Source organism: Podarcis liolepis (genome assembly GCF_965112155.1).
Source record: "Podarcis liolepis genome assembly, chromosome: 16".
Lineage (NCBI taxonomy): Eukaryota > Metazoa > Chordata > Lepidosauria > Squamata > Lacertidae > Podarcis > Podarcis liolepis.
Genome location: NC_139567.1, coordinates 3,677,996 through 3,700,436, shown reverse-complemented (window position 1 = coordinate 3,700,436; position 22,441 = coordinate 3,677,996). Strand labels below are relative to the sequence as shown.

Sequence of the window (22,441 nt, the reverse complement as noted above, 5' to 3'; positions counted from 1 at the left end):
TCAATTGCTGAGTTGCGTTTTTTAAAACTTCTTTGGAATGAAGCACTGCTAGATATTCCCCCCCCCCCCCAAAAAAAAATCACCTTCAAACTCAGTGGCACCAGGAAATAAGTAACATGTCCATTCCACCACAAAGGGATTTTTAAACAGCTTCTTAGGGTTAGGGAAAAGCACCAGACCTGGGCCAAAGCTATACATGAAAGAGAAGGAACGGACCAAAGCATTTCATTCTTTTAAAAGCAAAATGCTTCTCTGTGTTCAAAAACAGCAAAAAATATATACAAGAAGACCTAGAACAGCAAAGGAAGGGGTGAGATCTCAACCTCCTTCTCATCATCACTAGTTTGCAAATTGCTAAAACTGTACAAAAAGGAACATGCATGTCTCACAACAAATGTAACTGATCTGTAGAAAACACAACCTGTAAAGAGAGATAATACACATACTTTTGTAAACATTTTTTTAAAAAAATATAGAATTATTAAAATAAATAAATAAAGGCGCATGCATCCCTTGGAACCTGAAGGGGCACTGCTCATTTTATTGCTGCAGGATTCCTCCCACCACGTTCTGTTAACAGCTAGATCCCTTTGTTTATGTCAAAAATTCACATAAATATATCCGAGGCTACAGGAGAATTCCTAATTTACAGGATTTATGAGAAGGGGTTCCAATCTTACTACAACTACTGGAGAAAAACACATCTAGGGATCCCACAGGAGTAGCCAACATGGTGCCTTTAAAATGTGCCCATTATCCCTGGCCACTGGCCATGCTGGCTGGCGCTGATGGACGTTGCTCTACTCTAGGGGTGCATAACTTATGGCCCTCTGGTCCCAACTCCCATGAGCCCCAGACAACATGGCCAAAGTTCAGGGATGGCAGGAGTAGTAATCCAAAAACATCTAGAAGGCATTTTGGCCAATGTTGTGCAGCAACAGCTGTAGGACAGCCCTGCTGCAACAGGAAATTTTCCCAAAGTGGTAACTCAGTGTGCCACAAAATGGGCTGGCACAATCCTGAGAATTATTAGGGAAGGGAATATGAGCGCAGGAAGGAATATTATGCCTCCGTAGAAAGTCTGTTCCCTGGGAAAGTTGCTGCATAAGGTTAAGACCACCCACTCCTAAAAGGTCTCAGAATTTCATACACAGATGCTGAGGTCTGAGTCACCTCTTTGGAGGGAGATTCAGTGGAAGCCCATCTCTCTGAAATGCTACAAAAAGCTGGGCTGAGAATATGACTCCACTGACTGAGCTGCCACAGATTAGGCTTGCTCTTGATATGCATATTTAAGACAATTCAGTGGAGTTTTGTTCTGAGAATGAAGCTTCAGACTTGGTGAAAATGGCACTGAAGGCAGCCAACTTTGCTTCTTGGTGCCTCATGATGCCCTGGTTTGGATTCTTACAGCCAAATCCTACGCATGTTTAAGTAAAGGTAAAGGGACCCCTGACCATTAGGTCCAGTCGTGACCGACTCTGGGATTGCGGCGCTCATCTCGCTTAATTGGCCGAGGGAGCCGGCGTACAGCTTCCAGGTCATGTGGCCAGCATGACTAAGCCGCTTCTGGCAAACAGCAGCGCACGGAAACACCGTTTACTTTCCCGCCAGAGAAATCCCACCAAGTTCAATAAGCCTTACTCCTGAGTAAGCACACGTAGGATTGCAGCCCTTGTCTGTAGATGCTCTCTCTCTATATGTATGTTTGTGTGTTTTAATTATTCTTATTTAAATGTACAGTGCATAGTTTAACAATGGAGCTCACTCCCATAGCAGGCAGCAATGGTCACCAACTTAGACAGAGTTAAACGGTTAGACAAGCTCATGAGGACAGTGCTATCAATGGCTCTGCAAGCAGGAGGCAGGAAGGCTTCCAAATACCAAGTTGCTGGAAGACTACAGGAGTGGAGAGGGCTTTTGTGCTCAGACCCTGCTTGAGTGTTTCCCATAAGTATCTGGCAGACCACTACGCAAACAGGCTGCGGGACCAGATGAGCCATTGGCCTGATCTTATGTTCTTATTTATTGTCACTGCAAGCTGCTCTGAGAGCCACTTACAGACGTAAGAACCACCTGCTGGACCAGGCCAAAAATACGCCTAGTCCTGCATCCTGTTCTCACAGTGGCCAACTTACTGGAATACTTATTGGAAGCCAGTATTGCTCTTTGTTTTTCCATAAATGTTATGTTAGACAGTGAATGAATGAATGAATTTTATTATTACGGTCACAGACCAGTTCCGGCTCACTTACAATATCAGAAAAATCATAAAGCACAACAGGAATACATTGAATTGCAGTTGGGTTTAACAGAGACAGTTCAGATATAACAGCAGTTAAAAATATACATTAAATCTTGATCACTAAAATATAACCTAAAATTGTCATTTAAAACCTTAATCATTTTGGTAGTACAGCCTGTTACCTAAGTTTTATGGCAGTCCCACAGAATATGACCACCCTTAGCGTATGTTAGACAGTATATTGTGTGTGTGTGTGTGTGTGTGTGTGTGTGTGTGTGTGTGTGTCAGTGTGTCACTTGGAGACCTTTGGGTGCAGTGCTCTCTCCAGCTGCAATTACCAGCAATTGGTTTTCAGAGATATGCCACCTTCAGCAGTGGACTGAGAACACAGACACTGTGGCTAGCACAAGCAGTCCTCATTTTGCGCAGGGGTTATATTCTGGACCCACACATGCATCAGTGGAGCACACATAGGCCTGCTCCGTCCTGTTCTCCCCCTTTCCATGACCTCTTTATGATATTTTGGGGCTACTTCTGGGTTCAGAGCCGTGTGCATGATCGCAAGTCATTCAGATGCACCTATATCAGTCGTCGCCTGTATATACTGATCAACTTTATAAGTCAATGAATTTGTCTAATCCTCTTCTTAAGACACTTGTTTGGTAGAAAAGCAGCAGCATACAAAAAAAAATAGCTAAATATATGCACAAACTCAGTGCAATTCTCAACAACAGGTTACATTTTAAAGCAGGGGTGGGCAACCTTTTTTCTTTCGAGGGCCACATTCCCTCTGTGAAAACCAGTCAGGGGCCACATACCAATGGTGGTGATGGTGGGGAGTAAAGACTAAGGTGGGTGGTACTACTCTCTCTTCCCTTTATTTCACTCCTTTTCTCACTCTTTTTCCCATTCCTAGCTACTGCATTAAGTTAGCCCAAGGGCCACATGAAACTGGCCAAGGGCCAGAGGCAGCCCTAAGGCCACAGGTTACACCTCCCTGCTTTAAAAGAAGAGTTTTCGTTTCTTCCACCATTCCTACTTCCTGATACTCTCTGCAATTTACTGTCAGGTGTCAGTTATAAGACCTTTTAAGCATTTGATTTTTGTGGAACTAATTGCTTACCATCCATTAACAGCTCAGACGCCAACAGCATTAAGCACAAATCCCAAAGGAAGGAAGCCTTCCCAGACGATAAATGATTTGTGAACTGAAGATCTGAGAAGCACAGAAAGCTTAATCCTACAGCCACTCACTAGTTTTAAGTTTGATGTTTGCCAATAATTTCCATAGAAGAGGCCCAGGGACACTGCATTTCGCAGAGAATGTCAATAAGCAAACAGTTCCAAAGCAGTTGAAGGCATTGATTATCCCACTTTGACACAGTGGACACACTCCAAGCTAGAGAAGCTATCTTGTCAAATGCTGGCCTGCTTTTCATGGAAATTCAAGGGAACCTTTCCAGCCCATACACAGTTTGGATGCAAATCTTAGAAAATGGAATTTTAAAGCAGAAAGCTGTCCCACAATAAAAGACTGCTCCTTTTGCAATCTGGCAACTGAAAAACAAAGACCCAGTACAGTACATTGGGTTGTATCCAGTGCTAGTCCTACTCAAAGCAGACCTACTGGAATTAATAGACAGGTCTAACTTAGGTACATTAAATTTCTATTCTGACTCTTTTGTTGTGTAGAACCATTGTCAAGAAGCCAAAAAGTTAAGCTGAACAAGTTTATGAAAGCAAGAAATATGTGTTCATTCGCCAGTTGCAGAAGAGAGGGGTTAGTACTCTAGAAAAGACATGGGCAAGTTCCATCATCTCTGAACCATTGAACTTGCTGGCTGGGACTGATGGGAGGTGGAGTCAAACAGCATCTGAAGGGCCAAAGGTACCTGTCATAAATGATCACCATGTACCAACCACTGACTGCTAGGGACAAACAGATCAATTTCTTTCCAATCTGTTCTGCCCTGTTTCTTCATTAATCTTCAGGTATCTTTTTTAAAATATATATATATATATATATATATATATATATATATATAAGATGACGAGTGAGACCTCGTCGAAACGTCGCCTAGACACCCCAACTTTTACACGGGAAGACACCCGAGGACACCAAAACCTGCATTCCTGTACCCGTGAAAATCTACGAAAACATATATATATATATATATATATATATCCATATAAACATTTCTATTTTTAAATACATATGAAAATTTTGTCTTAAGGTAAGCACTTCTAAGCATATTCGGTTGTAGACAATGTTAAATGTACTCAGAACACACCAAATCAAATTAATACATATGGCTAATGTAGATCCATTAATTTCAGTAGTCTACTCTGAGCATAAGCTAGTTGAATACAACCTATTTTATCTTAAAATCTGCAAGTCCTTCCCTCCATCACTTTGGTATGATGTTGAGCCGAGAGCTCTATTGCAAAATTCAGAGAAATGTGAAATCAGACAGAAAACTATGTTCCATAGTTACATTGGGAATTAAGTTGATTCCCTTCCAATGTGAACCAAGCAACATTCTTCTTCATCCCTACTGGCTGCACAGGCTTGGTTTTAACATTTTTCAGCTGCAAAAGCAAACAATGCTATCTTACAGGTTATACATTTATCCAACTAGGCCAGCAAGTCTGTGAAAGCCTGATGGTATTTTTTCTTTATCTCCTCATACAGAGTGTATCATAGACTATAATGAATTATATCTTCAATTACATTTTGCTGGCATACACACAACCACCCGTCTACTGAATTTATATCTACCACCAAAATACCCACTGGCACGAACTGAAAATGCAATTATGCAAAAGCTTTCCTCAAGGAGCAGAATTCAAGATCTTGAAATGCTATTGATCGTTGCGTTTCCTTTAAAAAATGTTGACATGGCTGCATGACATGGATGTTCTGCATGGCAACCACATCTAACTCTTTTTAGTCAAGAAAACTGGGTACCGTGAATAAGTGGAAAGCAGGAACGTGGAAGTAGGGCCCACTCCAGACCAACATAACTTCAATTGGTATGCCCTGACAAACTGCCCAGAGGATTTTCTGTATGCCTGTCCGACTGTTTTTCTGCAGGATCCCAAAAACATGCATGCAGAGCTTAAATGCATACGATCTGTTCAGGAGACCAACTGGACAACCGTAAGATGTGGGTGTGGCCCACTGTGTGATCCCACTACATTGCATCCACTCGAAAAGAGCCTTTGTTTCTAATCAAAGGTTTGGAAGTCGGGGTGGACTCCAAGCAACATATCTGCAGTTTGTTCATCATGAAGTAACAAGGTTTTGCTTTGCTTAATCCAACAATGTGAGATTGTTCCATCACAGACTTAATTTATTCTGCATAATCGGTTTTGCTTCTCTGAGTCTTGAAGGCAGCTGAAGAGCTACGTGCGGCTCTGACATTCCACCCACTAACCACTGCAAATTGTGCTTCGCTGCGTCCTGCCTCCTTCCAGATTCCACCCAGTGCCTCCCACAGAATCTGAAGCCTACTTTTGAAACAAGTGGGGGCTTTTAAATTAACACTGAAATTGGGCACCCTAATTCTCACAATGCTCATTTCACCACCCAGTATCAAATATTCATGTTTTTGCTATACGGCTACAAAACAGAAGAGCCCCGACCACTCAGGAAATATTTATTGACCACTGTCATCAAAGTTTGGAAGATATTAGAGAGAAAGGTGACAAAGCTTTTACTAAGAGCATTTTCACAGCAGATCTGATGCATTTTAATATAAACACATAACTGAATGGGGATAGATGAAGTACCTTTTTGGATTTATTCCGAAGAGTGTATCCTCTGTACCAATCTGCCAAGAAGAAGGAGACAAAGAAGAAGAAAGATAGAAAATGTGCTTTTATCATCAGAAATCAAATGTTCAAATATAAATGATCCTTAGATATAGTGGTCGTCAAATTCCACTCCCCCCAGACCACTTGAAAATGGCTGAGGGTCTTGGCAGACTACATCATGATTTTTCTGCCTGTTTAGGAATTGTAATGTGCTGTGCATGGACTCTCGTTAGCTTCCTTTACTCTTTCTTGATGCTTCCTTCATTTCCATGTATTGACTCTCAGTTCCTTTCAAATGCCTTGACTAGCTCTCTTCCCCACTTGTGACCATCTCTCGCCATGCCTTCCTCTGAGGAAGGCCCAGCCTTCTCCTCCACCACCACTGTCACTTCCAGGGACCAGACGAATAAAGCTCATGGACTACTGGTGGTCTGCAGACCACTCTTTGGGATCCTCTCATGGTACCATGTTCAATGGAGCTCATCCCAGGGAATCATGTGCAGGGCTACAGCCTTAAGCAACACAAAATAGGTTGCAATCCTGCCTACTCAAAAGTAAGCATCATTGGGGTCAATGGGGCTTACTTCCAAGTAGTTGTATACAGTGGACTTCTCCAACCTGGTGCTCTCCCAGTGATGCTGGACTGCAAACAACCAGGGATGATGGGAGTTGTAGTCCAACAACCTGGGCTCCAAGATGGGAAAAGCTGGTGTACAGGACTGAAACCCTAAATGGCACAAGACAGCTGCAATGCTAGACATATCTGCCTCAGAAGCAGGCCCAGCTGAGTTCAGTGAGACCTACTTGCAGGGAAGGATGTTTACAAGATTACAGGCTAAGGTTTCAATTCAACCGCTGAAGAGGTGAATCAGAAAAAGCTATCAGCGTGGATTTATTAGACATTATTGAAACTCGAATAGATTAGTCAGGGCCTCTTGAAATAAATGAAATCCTCACTGAATTGAACAATGTCATAGGATCACTAGCTTGTCCAAACCAGAACCAGCTCACATAAATTATTTTGTTGCTGCTGTTATTTCTAATTATTTTTGTGATTGCTATTATTTTAAATAATAGTTTTTAAGCATTTGTGGAAAACTCTTTTGCTACAGAAAACCTAATAAGGGGTACAATCAATACTGCACATCAATAGGGTCAGGCGAAGTTAGAAATTAATGGAAATAAAATTCAATGACGAAGTCTCTGGGGTACATGTGTGATGTGCATAAATTGAACTAAAATAATATCCACATAGCTAATATGGCATTACATGTGGTGACCCATAACCAAATGTCAAACCGTATCTGTAGCCTAGAATAGAAAGGAAAAATAAATCTGCTTAAGAATAATTTTTTAAATCTTTTTTGGAGGAAAAAGAAAAGACACATTCAATTTCCCAGAAAAACAGCGATTTATGTTCTCTCCCTCTCTCTTCCCGGCTTGCAAGGTCATCTAATGCTTTGGGCCCTTCTGCATTTCAAATCTTCTACAAAAACACTCCTCTTAAATACACCCATCAGCAACATAATCTCTTTTGACACAAAGGCACTGTCTCCCTATCTCCAGTGTCAAGGTCAACACAAAGTGAAAAGAAACCAATTGTCTTGCTGAAGTGCTAAGCAAGCAGCTGGTTTTCCTTGCTAGCATTACCAAAGGAGCTTTGTGTCAGGATGTTTCAGTTTACTGCTGCTAATGGTGATGACGGATGTAGAACTAAACCCTTTCCACTGAGCAAGGCGTCACAGGTACAATCCCCAGCAGGCTTTGGAGAGACCTTGGTCTGAAACCCCGGAGAGCGGCTGCCAATCAGTTTGTAGACAATACTGATGCAGGCAATACAATACAATGTTGACCACACGAGCCATGGTGGCCCTGCTCCAACTCCACTGCTGGAGGCAGTATCAGTTTCTGAATATCAGCTGCTGGAAACTGCAGGTGGAGAGAGTAATGTTGCAATCTGGTCCTGCTTTCAGATGTCCAATGGGCATCTGGCTGACCACTGTGAGAACATGATCTCAGACTAAATGGGCCATTGGCCTGGTCAGCAGGCTCTTCTTATCTTCTTATGATGGATCAATGGCCTGTCTCAGCATAAGCCAGCTTCCTAAATTCCATCCCTGACATCTCAACTAGGGCTGCAAAAGACCGTTTTCTGAAATCCTACAGGACCACTACCAGTCATTCTAGACAACACTGAACTGAGGCACCAACAGACTCTGTATGAGGCCGTTTCCTATGTTCCCATATCTGAACAAACATGGTTGATCCAATATTTTTCAATCTACTTTGGAGCTTACCAAACACATTTTTTGGAACTAACATAGCAAATCATTTGTATTTGCATCAGCCTTTGGGCTTCTTTTTTGCTAGTTTTTAGGGCATTTCCCCAAAGATTTAACTCTTAAATCTGGAGTAAACAGAGAAGGAATATAATCGGGAACCCTCCCATCCTATCCCAGCAATCCAGCGCCTGCTTACCTTCATACATCTCCAGGATGTGAACTGTATCACCAACCTGCAAGGACAGCTCGACATCTTGGACGGCATCATAATTGTAGATGGCTGAGAAAAGGGGGGGGGGGGACAGAACCAAACAGTAAATAATTGAGATCAGGGCTGGCGTCTGTATCCAACATCCTAAGGCCAGGGGAAGTGCTACAAGCCACTATTAAAAAAAATCTCACCTTGTGGCGCTTCAGGGTATTGTGGAAATTTTTAGAGGGCCACCCCTCAACGTGCACTGAAAGTTAGCTATGGCTGTTCCTGGAACATATTTATTTAAAAGGATTTCTTAACTGCTTACTGTAAAAACAACAACACACAACCTATGCAATATAGAAAAATGATATAAAAACAAATGGGTCCCTTCAGATTTGTGTCTTATTGCAGGGGTCTTTCTTATGCAAGAATAATAGTGCAGTTATTCTGCTTTAGTCTGTCCTGTGATTTTTCTCTCAATGCTACCACATGATTGCTGTCCAGAGAAACGACAGCACAACAAGAGTGAAATAAACATAAAGCAGAATATTTGTGGTATTAAATAAATACAGGACTTTGGAAGGATATTCGCTGACTGGGAATGAAGCAGTGGCACGACTCCCAAAAACCTTTATTGGAAGAGGGATTGCATATGACTATTCTGATAGCCATCATGAGCACAAATCATCATGAATGTGCAATAAGAAGCATAATGGGTTGTCTCCAAAGTTAGTTCTACTAGTATGTGGCTAAGTTACGTCCATTAACTTTATGGGTTTATTCTGAGTAACACTTAGTTTGATACAATCTTCAGAAAACTGAAAAGCAGCATTATAAAACCAGGGACAGGGAGAAACAGGAATTCAGAAATATCAGGATTCAGTCTTGTGGGTCAGGGAAGGCATAAACAAACAGAGAGATGAATTCACAAGGCATTGGAAGCAACTAATAGATGATGCTTCGTATAATGTAGGTATTTTTGTTTGTTCTGATATGCTAGAAGCTTGTAAGTGTATACAGTGATACCTCCGGTTACGAACTTAATTCATTCCAGAGGTCTGTTCTTAACCCAAAACCATTCTTAACCTGAGGCGCGCTTTCGCTAATGGGGCCTCCTGCTGCCGCCACGCCGCTGGCGCGCGACTTCCGCTTGCATCCTGGGGCAAAGTTCACAACCAGGAGCATCTACTTCTGGGTTAGCAGAGCTCGTTACCCAAAGCATTCATAAGGCGGACGGTACATAATCCGAGGTTCCACTGTATATGTTTGAGCAGTGTTTTATTGTATTTTCTTCACATACTTGTTGGTACATTGCCCTGGACTCATCTCAAGGGAGAGAAAGAAATAAGAAATAAAGAATAATCCCACCTGGTGGATACTAGGGAGAAAGCCCCCTGAAGTCTGGTGCCAGCCCTGATTTGAGCTAAGAACAAAGCAAGGAGACAGAGGGTTGCAGTCAACCAAGTTTTACTCAAGAGTAGACTCTTTGAAATTAATGGACATGACTAAGCTAGGCTCATTCATTTCAGTAGGTCTAACTCTGAGAGAAACTTAGTTGAACACCACCCAGAGCATTTAATCCAGGGCACACAGCTGTTTGTAATCCATCAGGAGTCTAATGAACTCCCCAGATGTTTCCAAGACCTGCTACCGAGAGAAAAAGGAAAACGTTCTGCTGTAAAATAAAACTGGCCTTTTTTTAAAAAAGGCTCAAGTGAGCATTTTTGCTCTTAGAGATGTTATTGTAGAAGGGATTTAAAATAAAAAAGAAAAATCAGCCTAAAGAGGTAACAAAGAGTAATTTTTAAAGCCTTGAAAGACCAGGCACCAGACTTTGGGCCAGAGCCATCTCTCAATCTAGCCACCCTAGACATGTTGTTGGGGTGTGTATACACACACACACACACACTCCCTCAGCCAGCCATGAAAATCATAAGGCCAGTTACACACACACACTCTCTCTCTTAGTCTCACAGGCTTGTTGACAGGATCAAAGTTATGAGTGAGCAACGCATGTGAGGTCCTTGGAGAAGACAGGCCAACGCTCTGACTCTATAAGAGGCAGCTTCCTATCTAGTTCCGTGTTGTCTGCACACTGACTGGCAGTCGCTCTCCAAGGAACAGTCCCAGCACTACAAGGAGATGCCAGAGACTGAACCTGGGACCTTCTGCAGGCAAAGGAGATGCTCTACCACTGAGCCTCTTGGAGACAAGGCAACACTCGCCAAGTTCAAGTCCCTCCTTGGGCACCAACTCGGTGAGCAAACTCGGTCAGGCCAGGTTTTTACAGCATTCTTGGGGGAAGCCAAGCGCTTTGCACGCCTGGTGTGGGTGTCACCTCCACTCCGCCTGCATAAAGCATAAAGCAGGAATCAGATTGTACAGAAATAACTCTGACTGGCCTCTCCTCATCAGACAGGCTTTGACGATGATATATCCTCATGGGAGAAGAATAAAAACACATGCTTCTGAGGACATTTATGCACCAATCTACAAGAACCAGGTGCATTTATATTGAGGTATATTACTTCCTGGCGTTGAGCCAATATAAACAAATGGACTGTGGTTTACCACACAGGAAACAATACACTCACGTTTCCTTTCAAATATGGCAACAAACAAGCTGCTTGGATTCTTCCCAGTGGACGGGGCCTGGGTCAAAATGCAGTTATTTTAAGTTTCTAGCCTTTAAACACACTCCCATTTACTCTATGACCCAATATTGGTCTTAGAAACGGTTTATACAGAGCATTAGCCACAACCTGTATCTATCTTGTTGTTTCTTATTAAATACTGCATTTTGCATTTTGATGCACTTTCCCCGAAACCAGCTTCAATCCAAATAAAGAAAAATGATGGCCTAGCTGTGTTTTTAGCTAGTAATACACACCCTGTTTCCTTCCAATCATTTTTATGCCTCATAGAATCATAGAGTCAAGCATGTGTCTAAAATAACTCCAGTGTTAACAGAATTGTGCAGAATTGCTATCATTTATTATTCTCCCTTCCTTGTTTCTGGATCTGCTCAGGGCAGATTCACACGGGAACACAAACAGTGGGGATCGATAAGAGTCATTTGAAAAAATCCAAAAATATATAATAAAAGATAGCTGCACAAGTACAGATGGTTCCCAACACATTTCAAGGAGACCCTTTTATCAAGAAAAATGTCTGTAAAAACAATAGAGAATTACAGTCTAAACAGATACTGGCCTGGTTCACGTGTCACATGGTAAGAAGCCCAACTACAGCTGGCTGCAGAGGTGGGGAAGCTCAGCTCCGGGGCTGACTCCAGCCCTCGCCACTTGACCCATGGGACTTTGCGCAGGTTTCGGCCCCACCCCAGGCCAAATCCTGCCCTGGTGTGCCTCAAACCCTCCTTGAATGGTCTTGCCTGGCTGGTAAGGCCTCTTGCTTACCTGAATGGAGGAGTGTGTGTGTGTGTGTGTGTGTGTGTGTGTGTGTGTGTGTGAACACAGAGAAATCTCTTGTTTTTTGCTCTGCCTATTTTTGTCCCTGGCCACAACCATGCCATGCTTCTGCACTGGCATATGCCCCCCAAGCCCCCATCAGTACACTAGCTGGGGCTGAAGGGAGTTCTAGTTCAAAACTTCTGGAGGGCACCAGCTGGTGAAGCCTGCCCAAAAGCAGTGGGTATTCGTCTGCACCAGGAACAGCTCATAAAAAAGTCCCCTGAACCGAACAATGTCCTAATAGCCCGTTTTACAAGAATAAAATTATTGGGTTTTTAAATCTGCATATAGCACCACATTCATTATTTCATTGCCCACCCTGCTCTCGTTTCAGCAGTGCATGCATAACTCCTTTCTTGTTAATGAAAAGCTGTGAATCTCAGAGGTTGTCATATCCACTTTGAATTGCCCCACCAGCTACATGTTGAAACACAAAAGAAGTTAGATATCTCTTCAAATGTAGGATTTCCTAGTAGGAAACCCTGACAGGGAAGACATGTGGTTTTAATCAAGGCCGAGTTTCTGCAAATCCAGCAGAAAGGAAAGGAAAGGAAAGGAAAAGATGTTAACCTGAAAAGAGACTTAGTGGGGACTGGTGCTCCCTGGAAGGGGCTGGGCAGCAGGTAGGGAGGGTGACAACAGGCAGAGCCAGAGTCCCTTACGGGCTGAGTCAACAAATTCTGGCTGTGCCACACTCTTCCTCCCTGCTAAGTTCTGCAAGGGTTAAGAGAAGACTTGTAAAATGGGGCTGGTTGGAAGCAAGAAGGCAGGCAGGTGGGGAGTGGCCCAGGGCAGACTGAGATTGATTGATTGAGTTTACTTGAACGCTGCTTTTCCACAATGAGCTGTGCCTGAAGCAGCTTACAGAAAACATTCAAAACATCAAAATACGGGGCTTTGGAGATTCAAATGTAAAGTACAGAACATGTCAGTAATTTGAAAAATGACAAAAAGATCACAACAACAACAACAATCTAGGCTTAAAGCAAAACAGGAGTTAAAAAACAATAACCTTTCTGGTCTTCCTGCACTCCAAGGATCTGTAAATGGTAGGGCAGTGCCCTATAACAGACCAGCCTCCACTGAAAAAACAGACCCCCCCATCTGCACAGTCCATTTAAAAGCACTATGATACCATTTTACACAGTCTTGGGTTCCCACAAAGAATCCTGGGAAGTGTAGTTTGTTAAAGGTGCTGAGAACCATTAGAAAACCCCTATTCCCCCGAGAAAGCTACAATTCCCAGAGCTATTTAACAATCAATCCCTCGTCCCAGAGTACTCTGGGAACTGTCGTTCTGTGAAAGGGACAAAGGGGTCTCCCAACAACTCTCAGAATCCTTAGCAAACTACAATTCCCAGCATTCTTTGGCTGAAGCCATGGCTATTTAAAGTGGCACGATGCTGCTTTAAATGTATGGTGTGGATGTGGCTTTGTAACACTGAACTGGCTGTATGGAAGAAACCAGGCAGGTGGAAGCTGGATGAGGGCAGACTGAGATTGGTGGGGCACTGCTGCCCCATTTGCCCTAATGGATGAGCCTCCCCTGAGACAGGATTCAAAAGAGATACCCTCTGCAGAGAATCAGATATGATCCAAGATATTGGCTATTTCAGAGGAGAGAAAGCTTAAGGGAAAGGCTCAGGTACTACAGCAACTTCTTTTGCTCAGCATGTGTTCAGACACACCCTTTTCCAACCCTGGGATATGGAACCTTTGACACGCCAGATATTGGGGGTCAACGGTCGTGGACGCTGGAAGATGCATTCCAGCAATATCTGGAGGGCCACATGTCGTCGTTGCCCCCCCCCCCCGCCCCCGTTCTAACTGTAGAGATGTTCACACATTGCACTCAATAAGAGCACACAAACAGTTGCACTGTGCAATTATGGAATTGTAATGTTCAGCGAGTGCACAGTCTGTGTACCCAACAGCTGAGCTGTACAAATCAAAAAGTCCACAGTCACACAAATGCTTGGGCATCTGTAGAGGCAACTGTGCCTGTTTCCAGTGTAATGTGTGAACACTCCATGTACATCCCTCACCCCAATCCATTATTTTGCACCCAGCAAACCTCAGGTTCCCAGTAAAACACAAACAAATTAGGAGATCTAGCAGGCCAGTAGCTTGCCTACCCCTAAAAATCAGTTCACTTGTAAAACAGAGGAAGATTCCACATTCCAAAAGTCACTATCTGTGAGCAAACAAAACATAGTTTTGATGCAAGTCATTACTGGGGCAGAACACAAAGCAGTGAAGTTTCATCCATTTGATTGTTCCATGAGAACAGAGAGTCACTGTATATAAAATCCTTAAGGCAGCTAGTAGCATGCAAGTTTATGAAAAACAAATTGCCAGGATTTTTCCCCCTGGGAGCTTTTACTACTGGTGTCTGGTACACACCAGTCTCTTGGCAAGTTCAGAGCTCTCTTCAGGTATTAACACTGCATGATGTTTTATGTGCATTACATCAGCTCTCTTGATTTTGTGTGTGAGAGAGAACAGAATTAAAAACGAAGTTTGGATATTTAAGATCACATTTTTCTTGCACCAAATAATAATAATAACAACAACAACAACAACAACAACAACAACAACAACAATAAGTTCTACCTATGGAATTCAGACAGTTTTCAATAAAAAAAGTCAAAACACAACAACTAAATTCAATAGTCACCAACAAAAACTGAAAATAAAAAAAAAACACCTGCAGCAGCATATACAACAAAACTATTCATTAACAACCAGGGAAAGTTTTTAAAACATCCTTAAAATCCTGACCTAATGGCACCAGATGCATCTTTCTCTCTGAAGGAAATTCCATAAGATAGGAGCCACCACTGAGAAGGCCCTATCTCTAGCACCTGTCAGCCAAAACTGATCTTAGAAATGGTCACACAAGTAAGATCTCTGAAGCTGACTTTAAAACATGGGCCAGTGAATATAGGTGTTGACTGCCCTTCACATAGGAGTAGGCATCTTGCCCAGATTAGAAACATATTATTCAACTAAAAAGGTGTTGCTGAACCTAAGGACACTCCGAAAGTGACAGAAGTGAGATATGAACCAGGAAGACCCCCCCACCCGTTTAAAAACCTCACACCTGCCACTCATTCAGTGAGCCACAGGGTTAGGCAAGAAGCTAGCCCAGGAGTAAGCAATGTGACAACTCATAGCCAGTATGACCTATGGTCAGGGAAGACAGAAGTTGTGGTGCAAGAATATCAAGCGGGCACCACCTTGGCTATCCCTGTGCAACCCTCTCAGCCTTAAGCCACATCCACACCATATATTTAAAGCACATTTATATCACTTTAAAAGCCATGGTTTCCATCTAAGAATGGAAGGGGCTACAATTCCCCTTCCATTCTTAAGCACCCTTAAATTACAGTTCTCAGGATTCACTGGGGAAAGGCCTGTGCTTTAAATGTATGGTAAATGTATGGTAAGGATGTGAAGCAGGTGGCGCTGTGGTCTAAACCACTGAGCCTTGGGCTTGCCGATCGGAAGCTCAGCGGTTCGAATCCCCATGGCGGGGTGAGCTCCCATTGCTCAGTCCCTGCTCCTGCCAACCTAGCACTTTGAAAGCATGCCAGTGCAAGTAGATAAATAGGTACCACTCCGGTTCGCCAGAAGCAGCTTAGTCATGCTGGCCACATGACCTGGAAAAACTGTCTGCAGACAAACGTTGGCTCCCTCGGCCAGTAAAGCGAGATGAGAGCTGCAACTCCCGAGTCGTTTGCGACTGGACTTAACTGTCAGGGGTCCTTTACCTTTACCTTTTTAAGGATATGACCTAGCCTTCCAACTGCAATATGGGGATAATTTTGAATGCTGAAATGATAACAGACTGCCTAAGCCTAGCACCCACTGCTGTATGTTAGAAATGTCCACCTGGGAATTTCTGGTTCATATCTGAGCCACTGTGTTATGCCAGCTCTCCATTCCACATTTCCCTTAAAGAAAATGCTGTGCACAACTTATTTGGGAGCCTAGATGATTTAAGGGGGGGGGGGCTGAAAAACTGGACACTCCCCAAACCTACCAAGCCACAGTCTCCTTTTTATTCACTTGTTTAGCTTGCAATTTGGGATCTGGGAGCTGCTTTAAGTACATATACAGATTGTAGAATATATAGGCTTTGTGGAATTCCCTGATAGGGAAGGTCAAAGGGACAAACACTGCAGCTGGCCAGCAGTAAAAATTTATGACCTACAGCAACCACTGGGATTGCACAAGGTAAAGGCAGCCAAGGGGCACAGGTAGATTCCTCAGTGGGGTTGAATCAAGGAGGGTCAGTTACCTCTGGCTACATGCAGAGTTTTTAATTTGCAAACAAGAGAGGCACAGGTATAGGGAATCTTTAGCCCTCCAGATGTTGTAGGAGTACAACTCCCATCACCCTAGCAAGCATGGCCAATGGCCAGGAGAGGGTGGCAATTGGTCCCAGTATCTGGAGGACCAAAGGTTGCCCACACCTGTTGTAAGGTGTTGTAAGTCAACTCAAAATAAGACTGCTCAGTGCTCTGGTTTAAGGCTTTGGCTCAGAGGTAGGGCATCTGCCTCACATGCGTAAGATCCTAAATTCAATCCCTGGCTTCTCCAGGTATGGCTGGGAGAGACCTGCTGGAAATTCTGGAGATACACTGCCAGTCAAAGCCAAAAATACTGAGCTCAATAATCTGACTAAGGTCTCATTCACACCATACATTTAAAGCACTGTGATGGATACCATGGTCGGTGGTATCGAAAGCTGCTGAGAGGTTGCACTCCTAGAAAGTCTTGCAAGATTGTGCTTGGTACGCATGAACACACACACACACAAACATCTTTTGGAGCCAGGGAGGCTGTAGGGTATTGCTCTCTATTTATGGTGACAACCTTCCCAATGCCTTCCTTAGAGTGGTCCCTAGAGTTGTCCACCTTGCTCCATCTTTATGTTTTAGGTAAACAGAATAAAATAATTCACGAGAAACAAAAGAAATCCATAAAGACTGGAAGACACAAGATTTACCCACCCGGGAAGAATGGCAGATGAAGTAGATGGACTACATGGAACTGGCGGAAATGACTGGCAGAATCCGAGACCAGGGAGAAGAGTCGGTGGAAGAAGACTGGAAAAAGTTTAAAGACTATTTACAGAAATACTGTGAAATTAATGAATGTTAGAAAAATGTTGGAATGAAGTTATATGGCTTTAGTAGAAAGGCTATAAGGAATTAAGTATAAATAGATTAATAGAGTATTAAAGGGAAAAATAAGGTTAGAATGTGTTAGGATAATTATAGGATAGAAAACAGAGGAAGATGGAAAGGAATTGCTGAAACAATTAAGTGGAATACAAAAAGGGAGGTGTGAGGAGGTCGTGGAAATAAGTGAATGAAAGTTATGATATTGAAATTGTTTTGTGTCTTAAATGGTTTTTGTTTTGTTTTGTTAATCTTATGTGTTAGTGTTTTGTAGTGTTTCTGTACGGTGTTGTATTGTTTCTTTTTTTTCTTGTTTCTTTTTTTGTAGTGTTGTGTTTAAACTGTTGTAAAATTAATAAATATTATTTTAAAAAAAGAAATTCATAATGAAACCACAAGAGAACAAGTGGGACCTGCACAAGTGTGGAGTGTTGTTGCAGGATTATTGTCAGCCAGCCAGCCACACCCTCTTTCAGCAAACTGAATTCCACCCCACCAGCTGTCAGTCAGCATTCCATGGCCACTGAGCATGCTCAGTCCTCATAAGGCAGCTTAGGCTTCCCTCCCCCTTAGTTTTTCCATGCAGAAACTGGAGAGTAAAACATCAGAACACCATTCATGGTGCAGAGGCCTCTGGAAATAAAAGCATTCTGGCCAGGCATCAGAAGTACAGCAGGCACAATGTGATGCCTCTGATGGAAGGGAGACCCAGAGCTGGGTTCACCGCACTGAAGGCGCCATTCTTTGTTGACATGAGTTGTGCTTCTGGTCCATGGAGGACCACCAAGAGTGCTGCCCCAGATAATTATGGTGGTCAGCCTGGGACATACCAAGTAAGGTGGTCCTTAAAGTACATTTGCGAATGGAGGCATGGTATCTTATTTAGAAAAGGGTTACTCCCATTTAGAAGGGGTGGGGAATAAAAGCATGTCAGATTTGAAAATGCCTCTATTGTACTTCTGGCACTTTTTGAAGGTTCCATGTGATTGTGTCTTTAAAAATGGACACTTCCACATTCTCCAGGTTGCAGTGATGCTCCACAGAAAAACAGCCCTGTGACACTTTGAAGCTTATCAGATTTCATTTTTTTGTGGGCATGGGGCCCACATTGGTGGAGTGTTACCCTGATGGGGCAGTGTGAAGTGTGTCTGTACAAGGAACTCCTTTCCACCCCCATTCTCACCTGGTTTTCTACCCACCAGCCCTCAACAGTCAGGCAGCATTCCGTGCCCACTGAGCATGCCCAGTTCTCATTCAGCTGTTCTAGATTCCTTTGTCCCCCATAAGTTCCTCCATCATACCCCAGCGTTCTGCCAAACTTTGGTTTCCCTCCAAGGTGGTATTTCCATCTTGTGCATGGATGGGGCCATTTGGCTACTTAGAGAACTGGGATCACTGTTGGTTGATTATGATACATAGATAAAAAGAGGAAAACCTATAGACCAGGGGTCAGCAACCTTTTTCAGCTGTGGGCCGGTCCACCATCCCTCAGACTATGTGGTGGGCCAGACTATATTTTGAAAAAAATATATGAATGAATTCCTATGCCCCACAAATAACACAGAGATGCATTTTAAATAAAAGGACACATTCTACTCATGTAAAAACATGCTGATTCCCGGACCGTCCGTGGGCCGGATTGAGAAGGTGATTGGGCTGCATTCGGCCCCCAGACACTGACAAACTGGAACGTGTCCAGAGGAGGGCAACCAAAATGGTCAAAGGCCTGGAAACGATGCCTTATGAGGAACGGCTAAGGGAGCTGGGCATGTTTAGCCTGGAGAAGAGGAGGTTAAGGGGTGATATGATAGCCATGTTCAAATGTATAAAAGGATGTCACATAGAGGAGGGAGAAAGGTTGTTTTCTGCTGCTCCAGAGAAGCGGACACGGAGCAATGGATCCAAACTACAAGAAAGAAGATTCCACCTAAACATTAGGAAGAACTTCCTGACAGTAAGAGCTGTTTGACAGTGGAATTTGCTGCCAAGGAGTGTGGTGGAGTCTCCTCCTTTGGAGGTCTTTAAGCAGAGGCTTGACAACCATAGGTCAGGAGTGCTCTGATGGTGTTTCCTGCTTGGCAGGGGGTTGGACTCGATGGCCCTTGTGGTCTCTTCCAACTCTATGATTCTATGATTCTATGATCTCTCCCCTGCTATAGACTGTGGGGGCTAAAAGGACACAAAATGCAAGCAGTGCTGAATGGCTATGATATGTCTGTGCAAAGTTTGGATGCATATGAGATGAGAACAGTGACTATTCACCAACAGCCATAACTAGGGATAGCACAATCTTCCTAGCTTTATTTCTGATTTATTGGGAAGCCAAGCAATCCGTCCAAATGTACACAAAGCAGTTAAATGTCAGCCTCATCCTTAATTTCAGCTCCCTTCATGTGCTGGGAACATCATTCAAAATTGCATGGCTTTGTATGTGTGTGTTGTCTTATTTTGTGTCTGACAAATAACCCCTTAGAAGGCTCCCTAGGTCTGGGGCACAGTATCCAAAAACTTTCCTCTGAAGATCAAAAGGCCTTTGTTACCAGCAAAGGACCATCTCCTTGGGCAATTCCTTTGGGGTTGTTTTTCTCTGCACTTCCCCCCTCCCCCAAAGAAAGTCACTCTTGTTTTGGCTGGAGCTTGGCAATGGCCTGCATAGCAACCCTTTCCCCCAAAGTGGTGTTCAAATGCCAGCTTTAACTACATGGCTGAAAAGTGCATAATTCCCCCTGCCATAGAGCAGTTCGTGACTCCTTTGCTTGAAAGATGTAATGAGGTTTGAGCTGCTGAGTGAGAAGGCCATCAATGCAGCCCATTGTTCTGAGAAGAAAGCCCCGGACAGTTCTCTCTCTCTTTCTCTCTCAGGGGTTCAAGCCAAAATGCCAGTGGAGAGGCAGGGAGGCTTGCTCAGAAAGGAACTCTTATCACCCTTTGCTTGAAAACTCGGATGGGGTGGCGGCTGTGTGTGAACCAAGTGCAAATAGGCTGCACGGTTTGGATGCATTTGACATTGGCACACCAGCCCATTTTTGTTCTTTTTTCTTTGCTTTAGCCCATGTAGAACAAAACCAACAGCTTTATGTCTTGTTATGTTGTTCTACTTCCAGATGTTTGACCATGTGGCTCACTGTTTTCTTTTTCTTTCTTTTTTGCTCGTGGCCCAAAGCACCTAAAATGGGGGGGGGGGTAAACTGGGTGTTTTTATTTTGATTACGTATTTTGTGTTTTATATTATGATTTTATCCTGTGAACTGCCCTGAGACCTGTCATGTTCTTCCATTAGCCTGGATAGGTCAGTTGGTTAGAGCATCGTGCTGCTAACGCCAAGGTTGCAGGTTCGATCCCCGTATGTGACAGCTGCATATTCCTGCATTGCTGGGGGTTGAACTAGTTCAGGCATCCCCAAACTCGGCCCTCCTGATGTTTTGGGACTACAACTCCCATCATCCCTAGCTAAAAGGACCAGTGGTCAGGGATGATGGGAATTGTAGTACCAAAAAACATCAGGAGGGCTGAGTTTGGGGATGCCTGAACTAGATGGTCCTCAGGGTCCCTTCCAATGCTACAATTCTATGCATCTATTATTCCTCCATCGTAAGAACATAAGAAACGTCTCCTGGGTCAGGACAATGGTCCATCTAGTCCATCATCTTGTTCTCATGGTGGCCAAGACTTTGGCCACTTCATGAGAAGAGAAGACTCCCTGGAAAAGACCCTGATGTTGGGGAAGATGGAGGGCACAAGGAGAAGGGGACGACAGAGGACGAGATGGTTGGACAGTGTTCTCAAAGCTACCAGCATGAGTTTGACCAAACTGCGGGAGGCAGTGGAAGACAGGAGTGCCTGGCGTGCTCTGGTCCATGGGGTCATGAAGAGTCGGACAGGACTAAACGACTAAACAACAACAACAACAACAACAACAATTCAGAAGCATTCCAGCCTCCAACTGTAGAGGCAGAGCAGAGCCATCTTGGCTCCTCCTCCGTGTATTTCTCTAGTCCTCTTTTCAAGCTACCTAGGTTGGTGGCCCTCACTGCCTCCTGTGGGAGCAAAATCCATCATTTAACTATGTGCTGTGTGAAGAAGTAATGCCTGCTTTGGGGGAAGCCACAGCTGGCACTCCCCATGAAGAGGAAACTTTCAAGCATGATCTAGGCTTCAATATCTATTTGAAGTGCCAAGTTAGCAGACGGTTGTGGCATCTATCCAGCCATCCACAAACGTGCTCAGTGGCAGCCAGAATCTCTTTTTAAAGTGGTGAACACACTTGTAGGCCCCTGCATTCCCGCACGCCACATGCAAACTCCATGATGCAGATACTATGCTTGCAGCCTGCTCCAAGGACCAATCAAAGGGAACTTCTGAAATCCTGCTTGTTCTGCCTCTTTTTGTCAATGCACATTTTAAGCAGCACTGTTCCTCAAACAAAAAACCCTTATTTGCTATAGCCTTCCCTCCTCCTCATAGCTATGCCAGTGGCAGGAGGGTGGGAGGGGAGAAGCCAAAAAGAGAACTCATTGTCCAGGAGAAAAACAGGCTCCGAGAAAAAGCAGACAATAGCTATTGTAACTTGTGGGTCAACGTGATAGAGTGGTCAAGTGTTGGACTTCAACGGGGGAAATCTCTCTCTCTTTTTTTGAGATGAAGTTTACATTTAGCCATGACTTCTAATGTGTGGCCTTGTCAAGTCATCGACCTCACAGAAGTATACGGCTGGGTAGGAAATTTGATTCAGTTTTGATTGAAAACCAGCTTAATTTGCAGTTTCCCAAACAATGGAAGAACTGAAATGCAGCCAACCTTTCCATTCCATGCTTCTCCAAATTTTGCAGTGCGGTTCCCTAACCAGATGACACAGGAGTCACTTCCAGGGGCCAAGGTCCCTTCGGCCCCCCAATAAAATATTTGAGCCAGCCCCCCCCCAAGTTAAGGGGAATTCCCATTCAAATGGAGTGCATGTGCCATGTCAAGTGATTAATTATGTGGGACGGGGCCACCCGCCGCCCCATATTTTATACAAGTTGCCAGACGATACGCGCAAAAATGCATACTATACTTGGGGAAGGTGTGCATATAAATACAAACAAAAATGCATTATATTAGGCAAAACTGCGTACAAATTAGGAGAAATTCACACCAAAATGCTGATGAACGTTGATGTAGGTTATATTAAAAATGCAATCTGATGTGTAAATGTGGAAAAGTGAATTTAAAGACTATAAATAAGAAACTGAGAGAAATGG

At 43.6% G+C, this 22,441-nt stretch overlaps 1 protein-coding gene across 2 annotated transcripts in view; it reads right to left on the bottom strand.

Moving 5' to 3' along the window:
* The window catches only part of DOCK5 (dedicator of cytokinesis 5), a 143,765-nt gene that overhangs the window by 98,533 nt on the left and 22,791 nt on the right, over positions 1-22,441 (bottom strand). For both annotated transcript variants that reach the window (XM_083480330.1, XM_083480331.1), the window contains exons 2-3: positions 8,540-8,623; positions 6,038-6,078 (exon numbers count right to left, since the gene is read on the bottom strand). In XM_083480330.1, coding sequence (XP_083336456.1) covers positions 6,038-6,078; positions 8,540-8,623 — 125 coding nt within the window. The remainder of the gene's footprint in view (positions 1-6,037; positions 6,079-8,539; positions 8,624-22,441) is intronic.